General features: G+C 37.0%; 2 protein-coding genes across 2 annotated transcripts in view; one reads left to right on the forward strand and one right to left on the reverse strand.

Moving 5' to 3' along the window:
- The window catches only part of SLC25A12 (solute carrier family 25 member 12), a 194,907-nt gene that overhangs the window by 137,003 nt on the left and 44,846 nt on the right, over positions 1-13,058 (reverse strand). The window lies entirely within an intron of this gene.
- Positions 1-13,058, forward strand: part of HAT1 (histone acetyltransferase 1) — a 61,812-nt gene that overhangs the window by 17,751 nt on the left and 31,003 nt on the right. Inside the window, exons 3-4 of the mRNA XM_027588359.1 lie at positions 2,827-2,902; positions 7,027-7,147. Of these exons, the coding sequence (XP_027444160.1) occupies positions 2,827-2,902; positions 7,027-7,147 (197 nt within the window). The remainder of the gene's footprint in view (positions 1-2,826; positions 2,903-7,026; positions 7,148-13,058) is intronic.

Genomic DNA, 13,058 nt, shown 5'->3' on the forward strand with positions numbered 1-13,058 from the left:
TTTAAATATTAGAGATTCAGTAGTGGGAAATTTTGGAGGTTAATGAGTCTAGACATATTGGATTGTTTTATTTTTTTATTGTGTAGTATTACATACAAAAAACATAGAGCAAGCTAATGAATATCATTATCTCATCACTTAGCTTTTCATGTCTTAACATTTTGCTGTATTTGCCCAGGGCTTTTTTCAATTTCAGTTTTCATTATGAAAATTTGTTAACACAGAAGAGTTGAGAAAATAGAACAATACTTAACCTATATATCCAGTACCTAAATTCAACAATTAATATTTTGTCATATTTGCTTTAATATATACTTTTACCGAATTATTTGAAAGTAGATTTTTTAAAAAGATTTATTTATTAGAGAGAGAGCACGCGTGTGTGCACGCTCAAACGGGGAGGAGGGAGAGGAAGTCCCAAGTAGACTCTGCACCAGACTCGGAGCCCGACTCAGGGCTCAATCTCATGACCCCAAGATCACAACCCAAACTGAAACCAAGAGTTGGATGCTTAATTGATGGCGCCACGCAGGCACCCGAAAAGTAGATTTCTGAACATCATGACAGTCCTAATATGTGAATATTCCTATATAACCATAATTCCATTATCATACCTATGAAAATTAATGGTAATTCTTTAATATCGTATAATTTTCTGGTTTCCCTGGTTGTCCTTGAAAGAATTCGGTAGCTTTTTAGTAAAAGTTATTTAACCCAGAATTCAGTCAAGGATCATGCATCATGTTTGGCTGTAATGTTTCTTTAATCTCTTTTAATTCAGAACCAGTCCTTCCATTCTTAATATCAGGAAACAAACTGAGGGTTGCTGGAGTGGTGGGGGGTGGGAGGGATGGGGTGGCTAGATGATGGGCATTGGGGAGGGTATGTGCTATGGTGAGCGCTGTGAATTGTGTAAGACTGATGAATCAGACTTGTACCTCTGAAACAAATAATACATTATGTTAAAAAAAAAAGAAAAGAAAATAGTAGGAAGGGAAAAATAAAGGGGGAGAATTGGAGGGGAAGACGAACCATGAGAGACTATGGACTCCGAGAAACAAACTGAGGGTTCTAGAGGGGAGGGGGTGTGGAGGGATGGGTGAGCCTGGTGATGGGTATTAAAGAGGGCACGTACTGAATGGAGCACTGGGTGTTATACACAAACAATGAATCATGGAACACTACATCAAAAACTAATGATGTAATGTATGGTGACTAACATAACAATAAAATTAAAAAGAAAAAAATAAAAAAAGAATTAAAAAAAAAAAAGAACAGTCCTTCCCCCCAACATGGAATTTTTTCCCCCATACCATTGATTTATTTGGGAGAGTAAAGTTATTGAGTAGAATTAATAAACAAATCTACATTCTGGATTTGTCTGTTTTCTTTTGGTAGTATTTAACTTGTTACCCTGTCCTCTATATTTCTTGTAAATTGGAAGATTTAAAGCTGGATTAGAGCTAGGATAAACATTTTTGTTAAGAAAATGTTTCATAAATGATGGCTGTATATGTTAAATTGCATTGAATCAGGAGACATACAATGTTGGTCTATCCTGTAATGAGTGATTTTAAGTTAGATTACTTGGACAAGTGGTAACTGCCAGATCTCTACAGTGAAAAGATACCTTTTCTTCTGTAAATCATTAATCTGCTGGATGATACTTTGGCACCCTGTGAATAACCTGTTCTAGGAGGACAGTGTTGGAAATTTTTCATCTACAACTTTTCATTCTTCAGTTTAAAGAATTTGGTGGGGGAGGGTAAGGTTTTTTTCTGCATAAGATAAATTATATTGGGGAAATGTCCAATAGTATCAGAACTCAATAAATGCAAATAAAATAACAGGGTACCCATTTCCATCTTTAATTCGTAGAAATTAAAGTTGAGGGTACAGAATATTCTCAAGAATATGGGAAGCAAAGGAGTTTAAGTAGCTGCTAGTGGGTATATAAACTGTTAAAATATTTTTTTAAAGATATTTTTTATCTGTTTATTTGACAGAGAGTACAGGTAGGCAGAGGGGGCAGGCAGAGGGAAAGGGAGAAGCGGGCTCTCTGCTGAGCAGAGACCCCGATGCGGGGCTCGATCCCAAGACCCTGGGATCATGACCTGAGCGAAGGCAGACGCTCAACCGACTGAGCCACCCAGCCGCCCCTGTTAAAATTTTTAGAGGGCACTTAAGCAGTATTTATAAAAATAATTCAGTACTTTTACTCAACATTTGTACTGCCAGGAATTTATCCTTTATGTACTGTATGTAAGAGTACAGTAAAGCATATATAAGGATGCCATTGCAGTGTTATTTTTAATAGCAAAACAAAAACCCAAACCTAGGAATAACATGAATATCATCTTGCATTGATAGAGAATGATGTAATGATAAAGGCCTCCTCAAAACTCAGATTACTGTTATTCTCAGAATGTTTCCTGTAACATTCTTTTTTAGTTTTTTTGATGCTGTAGCTTTTCTTATCTCAGAGTGTCTTTTTTGGTTTTGTTTTCTTTTACTCTTTGCATTGTATATAAACATAAAGAAAAATAAAAACTAAATCAGATGCCTTTGTCATACCTAGTTTTCTAATTCTTAGAATCAGTAAGGTTTTGACACTGAAGCACTCAAAGTGATATTCTAATTTTCATTGTTCACTTGTCTCATGAGAATCCAGTGTAAATCATATAATGGAAAAGTGACATTTTAAGTAAGAAAGATGTTGGCTGTATCCTAGTTATAGTGAAATTCTTGAAATGGAAATACCTGTCACCTTTAATATCTTTAATTTAGTGTCTTTAATATCTCTGTATTTTTTATTCTTTTAAACAGTTCGTTTTCCTGAAGATCTTGAGAATGACATTAGAACTTTCTTTCCTGAATATACCCATCAACTCTTTGGGGATGAGTAAGTAACTTTGCCAAATTAGTGTGGCCAAAAAAAAAAAAAAAAAAATTTTTTTTTTAAGATCTAGAAAACAGACTTTACTTTCTTTGCTGTTGTTTATGTAATTTATTTTAAAATATACATTAGAATGCATTTTTGACATTGAAACACCAGTTTACTGTATCATACCTATCATGTAGTGCTGTGGATACATTACCTCATTTAATTCTCACAACCATCTTAGCGATGGTATTATCATCCATTACATTGTACATTGGTGGAATTGAATAGCTGCTTAAGGACATGTGAATGACCAGAGTTCAGATTCAGGCAATCTGTCTATGAAGCTCATCTTCATAATTACTACTTTTTCTTCCTGCTCCTTTGCTATACTGCTCTTAGTACAGAATAGACTCTCCTGAAGCTAGAAAGCTTAAGTTGTTCTTCTATGACAACTAATAGGCCGTTAAAAAACATTTATTTTTATTTTTTATTTTTAAAAACTTTATTTATTTGACAGAGAGAACACAAGCAGGGGGGCTGCAGGCAGAGGCAGAGAGAGAAGCAGGCCCCCTGCGGAGCAGGGAGCCAGATGCAGGGCTTGATCCCAGAACCCTGGAATCATGACCTGAGCCTAAGGCAGACGCTGAACCGACTGAGCCGCCCAGGCACCCCGAGAAATTCATTTTTAAAAGCAACATTATAGATATGTCCTGGGATATTCAGCACAATCCCTTAATTTCCTGTAGCTTCATTACATTATTAGAATAGTCATTTACCATTTTTTTAAACTTTTGATTGTGAAACTTATTTGCAGAAAGTTATAAGAATAGTATGGGCACTTGATGTAAGCACTGGGTGTATATGCAGCTGATGAATCATTAAAACTCTACCTCTGAAACTAATAGTACACTGTATGTTAATTGATTCAAAGGAGAAAAAGAATAGTACTCTGTATATCCTTTATTTAGATTCACCACTTGTTAGCATTTAGTTCTATTTACCTTAATCATTCTCTCCTATATAGATAGATATATTGGTATGTTGTTGAACCATTTGAGAGTTGTTTGCAGATATATCTTGATCCCTTACTCCTAAATTCTTTAGTATGTATGTCCTAAAAACAAGGACAGTAACCCTATAATTATCAAAATTGAGGAAATTTAACACTGCTGTAGTACTATTTTCTAAGATACAGTCCACATTTCAAATTTTGCCACTTGGTTTCCAGTAATTCTTTCATAACAATTTTCCTTATTCTGAATCCAATCTAGAGTCATATATTGCATTTATTTAATTTTTATTTTTTTTTTAAGATTTTATTTATTTATTTGACACAGAGAGAGAGTATAAGCAGGGGGAGCAGCAGGGAGAGGGAGAAGCAGTCTCCCTGCTGAGCAGAGAGCCCGATATGGGGCTCCATCCCAGGACCCTGGGATCATGACCTCAGTCCAAGGCAGACTCTTAACTGACTGAGCCACCTAGGCACCCCACATATTGCATTTAGTTGTCATATCTCTTTGGTCTCCTTTAATCTGAAACAGTTCCTCAGCCTTTCTTTGTTTTTCGTGACATAGACATTTTCGTAGGGTATAGGTTAGTTTTATAAACCTTCATTTTGCATTAGTTTGTTTCTTCATGATTAAATTCAGATAATGTACTTTTTTTTTAAGATTTTTATTTATTTATTTGACAGAGACCGCGAGAGAGAGAACACAAGCATGGGGAGTGGGAGAGGGAGAAGCAGGCTTCCCACTGAGCAGGGAGCCCGATGTGGGGCTTGATCCCAGGACCCTGGATCATTACCTGAGCTGAAAGCAGACGCTTAACGACTGAGCCACCCAGACACCCCGATAATATACATTTTTATATTACCACAGAAGTTGTGTGTGTCCATCTCAGTCTGTCATAATCAGAAAGTCCATAACGTCAGTTTGTCCCATTGTTTGTTAACTTGGGTCACTTAGTTTAGAGGTGTCTGTCAGCTTTCTCCACTATAAGGTTTTCGCCTTTATTATGTAATCTGTGGGGAGATACTCTTGAGACTGAAAAGATCCTGTTTCCCGTCAGACTTTCATCCAGTAGTTTTAAATCCACTGAAGATTCTTGCTTGAAGCTTTTACTGTGATTGTAAAATGGTGATTTTTCTAACTCTGTCATACCTTCTACATTTATTAGTTGGCATTCTATAAGGAAGAGCGTCTCTTTTTCCCCTTATGTATTTCTTTGTTTATATCAGAATAGACTCAGAATCTTTTTTAATCCAAGGGGTCATAATCTGCTACTGTTATTAATTATGATGCTCAAATTATCCCATTTCAAACCAGTTTTTGAATCCTTTTGATATATCATCATTATTTGGGGGACACTTTACTTTTGAATACAATAAGGTGTTCATTCATCTTACACTTTTTCTACTAGTTCTGGAGTTAGCCATTTTCCCAAGGAACCCTGCTTTGTTGTAGTAGGAAAGAGTGTTTTGACACAGTTGACATTTAAAATGCTGCCCTTCGTGGCGATTTTACCTACGTGTTATTTCAGCATTGTTCACATATTTATTGAATGTGTTTTGAAGTTGACAAATGTCTCTCCATGGGACAAATTTCCTCAGAATTTTTCATTATTAATGTATCAGATTGGGCATTTTATGTGCTTTTAAATATTAATAATTATATTTTATTACATATTGATTCATGCCAAATTTGAACCTTTTGTATTTTAAATAGGTTTTATTTTATTATAAAGATAAGAACATTTTCTTTTGGGATTTCTATCATTAAGGAGCTATTTATTTTATTCCTTTCCCCTTCTTGCTATTTAAAATCTCTTCCTTAGGTGCATAGACTCTGGTCTTACAGATAATGCTTCTCAGTGGTATTTTGTACATTCATTCTGTTTCACATGTCATTAAAAATGCTTGCATACTCCTAAGGTGGACAGATGACAGTCACATAATCATAACCCTGTATTTTATGACTCAGGTATGACATTGGTCTTAATCCTACTTATCATTGCCATTCCTTTTTATGCACATAACTTTCAGAGTCCTGGAATGGACACTGCTTATGTTTTATTTTATGCCTAGACAGAAATCTGTAAATGACACTACTCCTTTCAGGCACTCCTCTTCAGAATTCACTTAAAAAAAAAAAAAAAGAAGCTTTATTGAGATGTGAGATGTAATTTGCCATATAATTCATCTATTTAAAGTATACAGTTCAATGATTTTTAGTATATTGTGTTGTGCAGTCATTACAGTCAATTTCAGAACATCTTGTCATTCCCACCAAAATTCCCATAACCAGTTAGAAGTCATTCTCTTTTTCCTCCCTTAATCTCCCCAGCCCTAGCAATCACTAAACTACCTTCTGTCTCTATAGCTTTACCTATTCTGGATATTTTAGATTCACATTTTAGAAGACTCTTTTTAAGCCAGAGAAGAGAATATCAAGGTGTAGGTAGATTGCAGGAAGCAGGGCTGGAAAAATAACAGCAGCTCCAGATCTGCTTTCTGAGTTCAGAGGGTGATGTAATTAGATGCTTTCACCACTTTCAGCAGCTCTGGATGTTGATGATGGAAGCAAACTGGAGGAAAGACTGGGCCAAAGCTACATCTTAGCTGCTTGCCTAGCGAGGTACCAGTTTAAATACCACTCGTGTCTGATTTGAAATGCCTTCTGGTACTAGTAATAGAAGCAGGTGCAATGATATATTACATTTATTACATACTTGTATAATGTGCTGGTCAACATTATAAGCAGTTTATAGGTATTAACTTGCTCATGTAACCCAAACAACGTCCCTGAGGTAGATGCTATTATTCTTACTTTATTTTTTATTTTTTAAAGATTTTATTTTTATGTAATCTCTCCACTCAAGGTGGGGCTCTAACTCACAACCCTGAGATCAAGAGTCACATGCTCTACCAGCTGAGCCAGCCAGGCACGCCTCTCTTATTTTATAAATGAGGAAAGCTGAGGCACAGTTTCGTTACAAGTGTTTGTTTCTTTTTAAAATAGGTATGGTTTAAAATCTTGAAACTACCCATAAAGTTAAGCTTGTTTATATGTAGGTCTAATACTTTGTAATGACTTTACAAAGAATCTTTCTGGGGTCTCAGATTACTGATATTTTTTCCTTTTCAGTGAAACTGCTTTTGGTTACAAGGGTTTGAAGATCCTGTTATACTATATTGCTGGTAGCTTGTCAACAATGTTCCGTGTTGAATATGCATCTAAAGTTGATGAGAATTTTGACTGTGTAGAGGTAAGAACAATAATAAATTTATCTTTAACTCTACTTTCCATTTGACTATAAAACAGGTTTTGAAATTTAAAGGCTTGAGGGAGGAGAGAAACTGTTATATAGTGGCTTTAAAACCATGTATTGTCTTTAGTTATGGAGGTGATTGCCTGCCTGTCACTGCAGGTAACCTTTGATCATGATCCTTGGCCTGATCTATTTCCTGAGTGGACCTTCTCTAAAAACCCTTTACTTTTACGATCGGAGTTGTATTTTGTTTACCAACTTCTGTTTTTTTATTATGGACGTGAAAATTACTTCATTTCCCAGAAGTTAAATAAGACGGAGGGCAATAGCTAAATTTTCTACTTTTTCTTCACATAGAATTTGCCTATTTAAATTTCTCTTGCTGCATTTCTAATCCCACAGATTTTGCTAATATATTTCCTTAAGAACATGGACAATTAAGCTGATCACATAAAACTCTTTGAAACAAATGAACCAAAAGAGGGTGAAGGCAAAGAGAGGCATTAAAGAGTATGCATCTGGGGCAGGCTGAATTATGGCCCCTCAAGAAGCAGAGGCAGAGTGATGTGACCACAAGCCAAGGAATGCTGGTAGCCACCATCACAGCAAGTGTACTTAGAAGAAGCAAGAAACAGACTCCACTGGAGTCTCTGGAGGGAATGTGGCCCTGTTGACACTTTGATTTTAGCTCAGTGATAGTGATTTTAGACTTTGCCTCTAGGCTGTGATAGAATAAGTCTCTATTGTTTTAAGCCTCCAAGTTTGTGGTAGTTTGTTATAGCAGCCATAGAAACTAATATGGATTTTCATATCAGGAAGTGGGGTGCTACTGTAACAAATAACTAAAACTGTAGAAATGTCTTTGGAAATGGGTAATGGGTAGAAACTAGAAGAATTTTGAGGCACATGATAGAAAGAGCATAGACTACCTTGAATAGATGGTTGGTAGAAATACAGACTTTAAAGGCACTGCTGGTGAGGGCTCAGAATAAAGTTAGGAGCATGGGAGAGAAAACTGTATCATTTTAGAGAATAATGTACCATCATAAACAGTATGTTGGTAGAAATAGGAATGTTGAAGGAGTCAGAGGGAAATGAACATATTATTAGAAAATGAAGGAAAGGAGATATTTGTTATATAGTGCCAGAAAGCCTAGCTGAATTGTGTCCTACATTTATATAGAAAGGAGAACACGTAAGCAGTGAAGTTGGATATTTAGCTGAGGAGATTTCTGAAGTATTGAAGTTGTGGCCTGGTTTCTTGTGGCTCATAGTAAATGTGAGAGGAATGGGTGAGATTGTGGGAAGAACTGTAAAGCAAAAAAGATCCAGGACTTGATGATTTGGGAGATTCTCAGTCTATCCAGGTTGCAGAAGACACTGAAGTTAGGAGATTCATTGTCAGGAAAGTGGTTTGGAGAGAAAGCCAAGAGCTTGGCTAGATAACCTTTTGTTCTTTCTGAAGAGATTATACACATGACTCATGGATCTCCTCAGTAATCTCAGCAAAAACCAGGAATAGAGATTGAATAGAGATCAAGTCCTTTGTAGGACCATCTTATCTAAAGGTGTGAACCCTCAAGGCAGACACAGGTGACCTAGAACGGTTTTGAGAATGTTATATCAGCAGAACACTGCTAGTTTGGACTGACAGGTTGAGGAAAGGCTAATGAACTTCCAAAATTCTATAGGTAGGAAACAGGCTGATAGCACTGCTCAGCTTCAAGCGTGTGCTTCCCTTCAAGAAAAAGGAATAATGGCCCAGAAGGTAGAGCCACAGGCCAGGGTATTCCCAGGTCTTGAAAACTAATGGAATTTGACCTTCTGGATTTTGAAATTGTTTGGTACCAGTGACTCCTTTCTTTCTACCATTTTCTCCCCTTTGGAATGGGAAACTCCATCATAACTTATCCTGTGCCTGTCCCACCACTGTATTTTAGAAGTGGTAAGTTGTTTTCTAGTTATACAGGTGGAAAGGAATTTTGCCCCATGATTTATCATACCCAGAGTCTGCTTGAATAACTTAGATAATGACATTTTGGACTTGAGTTGATGATGGAGTGGTTGAAACTTTTGGGGATGTTGGGATGGGGTGAGTGTAGTTGGCATGTCTGGGATGGACATGAATCTCTGAGGGACCTGAAGAAAATTATGTGTTTTAGAGTTCTGTTTCTGGACATTCCTGTTTAAAGGCATTGAGACTTTTTTTTAAGGTTTTATTTAAATTCCAGTTAGTTAACATACAGTGCAATATTAGTTTTCCAGGGTATAATATAGTGATTCAGTAATGCCATACATTACCAAGTGTTCATCACAGCAAGTGTACTACTCCTTACCTCATCACCGATTTAACCCATCCCCCCACCTACCTCCCTTCAAGGCATTGAAACTCTTAATCAAGAATTACTTCAGAGTTAATTTTTTTTAAGATTTTATTTATTTATTTATTTGAGAGAGAGCACAAGGAAGGGCAGAGGGAGAAGCAGACTCCCCGCTGAGCAGAGAGCCTGATGTGGGCCTCGATCCCAGGATCGGGATCATGACCTGAGCTGAAGGCAGATGCTTAACTGGGACTGAGCCACCCAGGCACCCCCAGAGTTGATTTTTTTTAATGAAATGCTATTTTTGTCACTGAATCACATTTATAAAATTGGAAATTGCATTCTTAGAATAAAATCTCTTGTCATTTGAATTTGAATATCCAGGAAGTTTTATCAGATCAGATCTGTCATATTGAGAATACTGTGCTTCACATAACTAGGCAAAGATATTATGTATTACTGCATACTGGATATCATAACTTCCTCCTGTACAAGTAGCAGTTCCTAACACATTAACAATTAAACCAACTTTTTCAAGTTTTTAAACTGACTTTAAACTTCTGACTTAAATCATTTGCCAACCTCATGCCCCATCTTTTTTTGACTAAAACTTCTCATGACTTGGGACTGGTTGATTTGGTTTTTTTGTTGTTGTTAATTTTTTAAAATTTTGTTTCATTATAAAGGACTTGCCCAAATTCACACAATGCTAGATAAATTAGCATATAATATAGGCTATTAAAGTGGAGTTTTTTTTCCTAATCATACGCTTCTTATTAGATTGTTAAATTCTCAATCCCAGCTAGATACTCTTATTAAAAATACAGGTAGTAGTTTTCCTTGTGTTGTACAAAATTCACTGTTGTTTGAAAGTTTTGGTGTCTTTTTTTTTTTTTTTAAGTTTCAGCTGATAGTGCTGAATTGATTTCTTCCAAAGGAACTATTGACTTAGTTATTGGTAAATCTTTCATTTGCCATGAAAATAGCTATGTATTTGCATTGACTTCTAATTGCTTCATTGTGGAAAACCAGGTTTTTCCATTTAGAAGTACTGTGTTAGGAGTAAGGAATCAATCTTTTATGATGTCTTCTTGTAGGATTATTTGCTTCATGGTTGAAGATCATTTATTTAAATTGCATGTTCAAAGACTTTTTTTCCCCTTAGAAAAAAAGAATGGGTAGTGGATGTGGGGGAAATGGGCTTGCCTCTTCTATCTCAGTTTGCATTGACAATGTTCATTCCACAGTGCCTCTGTGTTCTTGATGCCAGGGAAAGAGTGGTAAGAAAACAAAATCATTCCTCTCATGGAGCTTATATTCTACCTAGGAGGAACGGTCAATAAACAAATAGTAAGTAGTGTTACGAAGAAACATTTTGTTGGTTCCTGAATGAAGAGGAGCCAATGTAATTATTTGTTGACTGAGGATATATTTTGAAGGTAGAGCCAGTAGGATTTACTTTTGAATTAAATATAATGAGATAGAAAAGAGAAACAAGGAGTACCCTATTGCTTAACCTTAATAGTAGTACTATAAACTGAGATAGGGAAGATTGGAGAAGTAGGTCTAAATAGGAAAAAAAAAAAATCAAGATTTTTGTTTTAGATGTGTTATGTTTGAGACTATTATATGTCATATTTGAGTTTTCACAGACTATAAAATATAGCGTTATTTTTGTGTATGAAAAATACACTCTTTTGGGTGAGGTGGTCAGAAGCCACAGCACATCAGCTTAGAAGTTAATTTGCTTATTAGAATTTGCCATTACATTAATCTTTCATCATCCATTTTTCTTTTCCAAGCTGAGTTCTCCAGTTGCATGTAAATGTTTTTAGTCACAATTAAGATGCTTGTAAAATATCTCCACTAGCCATCATCTTTTTTTTTTTTTAAGATTTTATTTATTTGACAGAGAGAGAGACAGCTAGAGAGGGAACACAAGCAGGGGGAGTGGGAGAGGGAGAAGCAGGCTGCCTGCTGAGCAGGGAGCCCAGTGCAGGGCTCGATTCCAGGACCCTAGGAACGTGACCTGAGCCGAAGGCAGATGCTTAACGACTGAGCCACCCAGGCTGCCCCTCCACTAGCCATCATCTATCTATCTTTCTTTCTTTTTTTCTTTCTTTATCTATCTATCTATCTATCTAATTTGACAGAGAGTACAAGCAGGGGGAGCGGCAGGGAAAGGGAGAAGCAGGCTCGATGTGGGGCTCGATCCCAGGACCCTGGGATCATGACCTGAGCCGAAGGCAGCCGCTTAACCGTCTGAGCCACCCAGGAGCCCCACTAGCCATTATCTTTAAAGGCAACATAATTATTCTGAATTTTACTACAATAAGCTTGATTATTTAGAACACTGTTGGTTTGTTCCTCTTATGGTTGTCTCTGACCTTTGCTTTTATCAATACCTCCTGACCTCTCTCTTTTTTTTTATTAACATATAATGTATTATTTGTTTCAGGGATACAGGTCTGTGATTCAACAGTCTTACACAATTCACAGCACTCACCATAGCACATACCCTCCCCAATGTCCATCACCCAGCTACCCCATCTCTCCCATGCCCCACCACTCCAGCAACCCTCAGTTTGTTTCCTGAGATTAAGAGTTTCCTGGGGCGCCTGGGTGGCTCAGTTGGTTGGGCAACTGCCTTCGGCTCAGGTCATGATCCTGGAGTCCCAGGATCGACTCCCGCATCAGGCTCCCTGCTCAGCGGAGACTCTGCTTCTCCCTCTGACCCTCCCCCTTCTCATGTGCTCTCTTTCTCTCTCATTCTCTCTCTCTCAAAATCTTAAAAAAAAAAAGTTTCTTATGGTTTGTCTCCCTCTCTGGTTTCATCTTGTTTCATTTTTCCCTCCCTTCCCTTCTGATCCTCCACCCCCTTTTTAATTGAAGTATAATTGACATACAGTATCCTGTTAGTTTTAGGTATACATTATAGTGATTCCTTTTTTTGTTTTTTTTTAATATCTTTATACATTATGAAATGATCCCCATGGCAAGTCCAGTTATTGTCTGTCACCATGCAAAGTTATTACAATATTATGGCCTACATTCCTTGTGCTATATGTGACATCCCCATTACTATTTTTTTTAAAAGATTTTATTTATGTATTTGCTAGAGAGAGAGAGAGCATAGGTGAGAGACAGCGAGAGTACAAGCAGGGGGAGTGGCAAGCAGAGGGAGAAGCAGGCTCCCCGCTGAGCAAGGAGCCCAGTGCGGGACTCGATCCCAGGACCCTGGGATCATGACCTGAGCTGAAGGCAGCCACTTAACTGACTGAGCCACCCAGGCGTCCCCCCATTACTATTTTATTACTGGAATTTTGTACTAATTAATCCCTTTCATCTATTTTGCCCAACCCCCTCAACTCCCACACCCACTCCCCTGTCCAATAACCAAGTTTGTTACCTATATCTATGAATCTGTTTCTGTTTTGTCTTGTTCATTAGTTAGTTTTGTTTTTTAGATTTCACATAGCATAATACCCTGTAGGTCCATCTGTGTTGTTGCAAATGGCAAGATTTCATTTTCTTTATGACTGAGTAATATTCCATTGTATGCATGTATTTGTGTGTGTGTATGTATT

The sequence above is a fragment of the Zalophus californianus genome, chromosome 3 (genome assembly GCF_009762305.2).
Source record: "Zalophus californianus isolate mZalCal1 chromosome 3, mZalCal1.pri.v2, whole genome shotgun sequence".
In the NCBI taxonomy this organism is placed as follows: Eukaryota; Metazoa; Chordata; class Mammalia; order Carnivora; family Otariidae; genus Zalophus; species Zalophus californianus.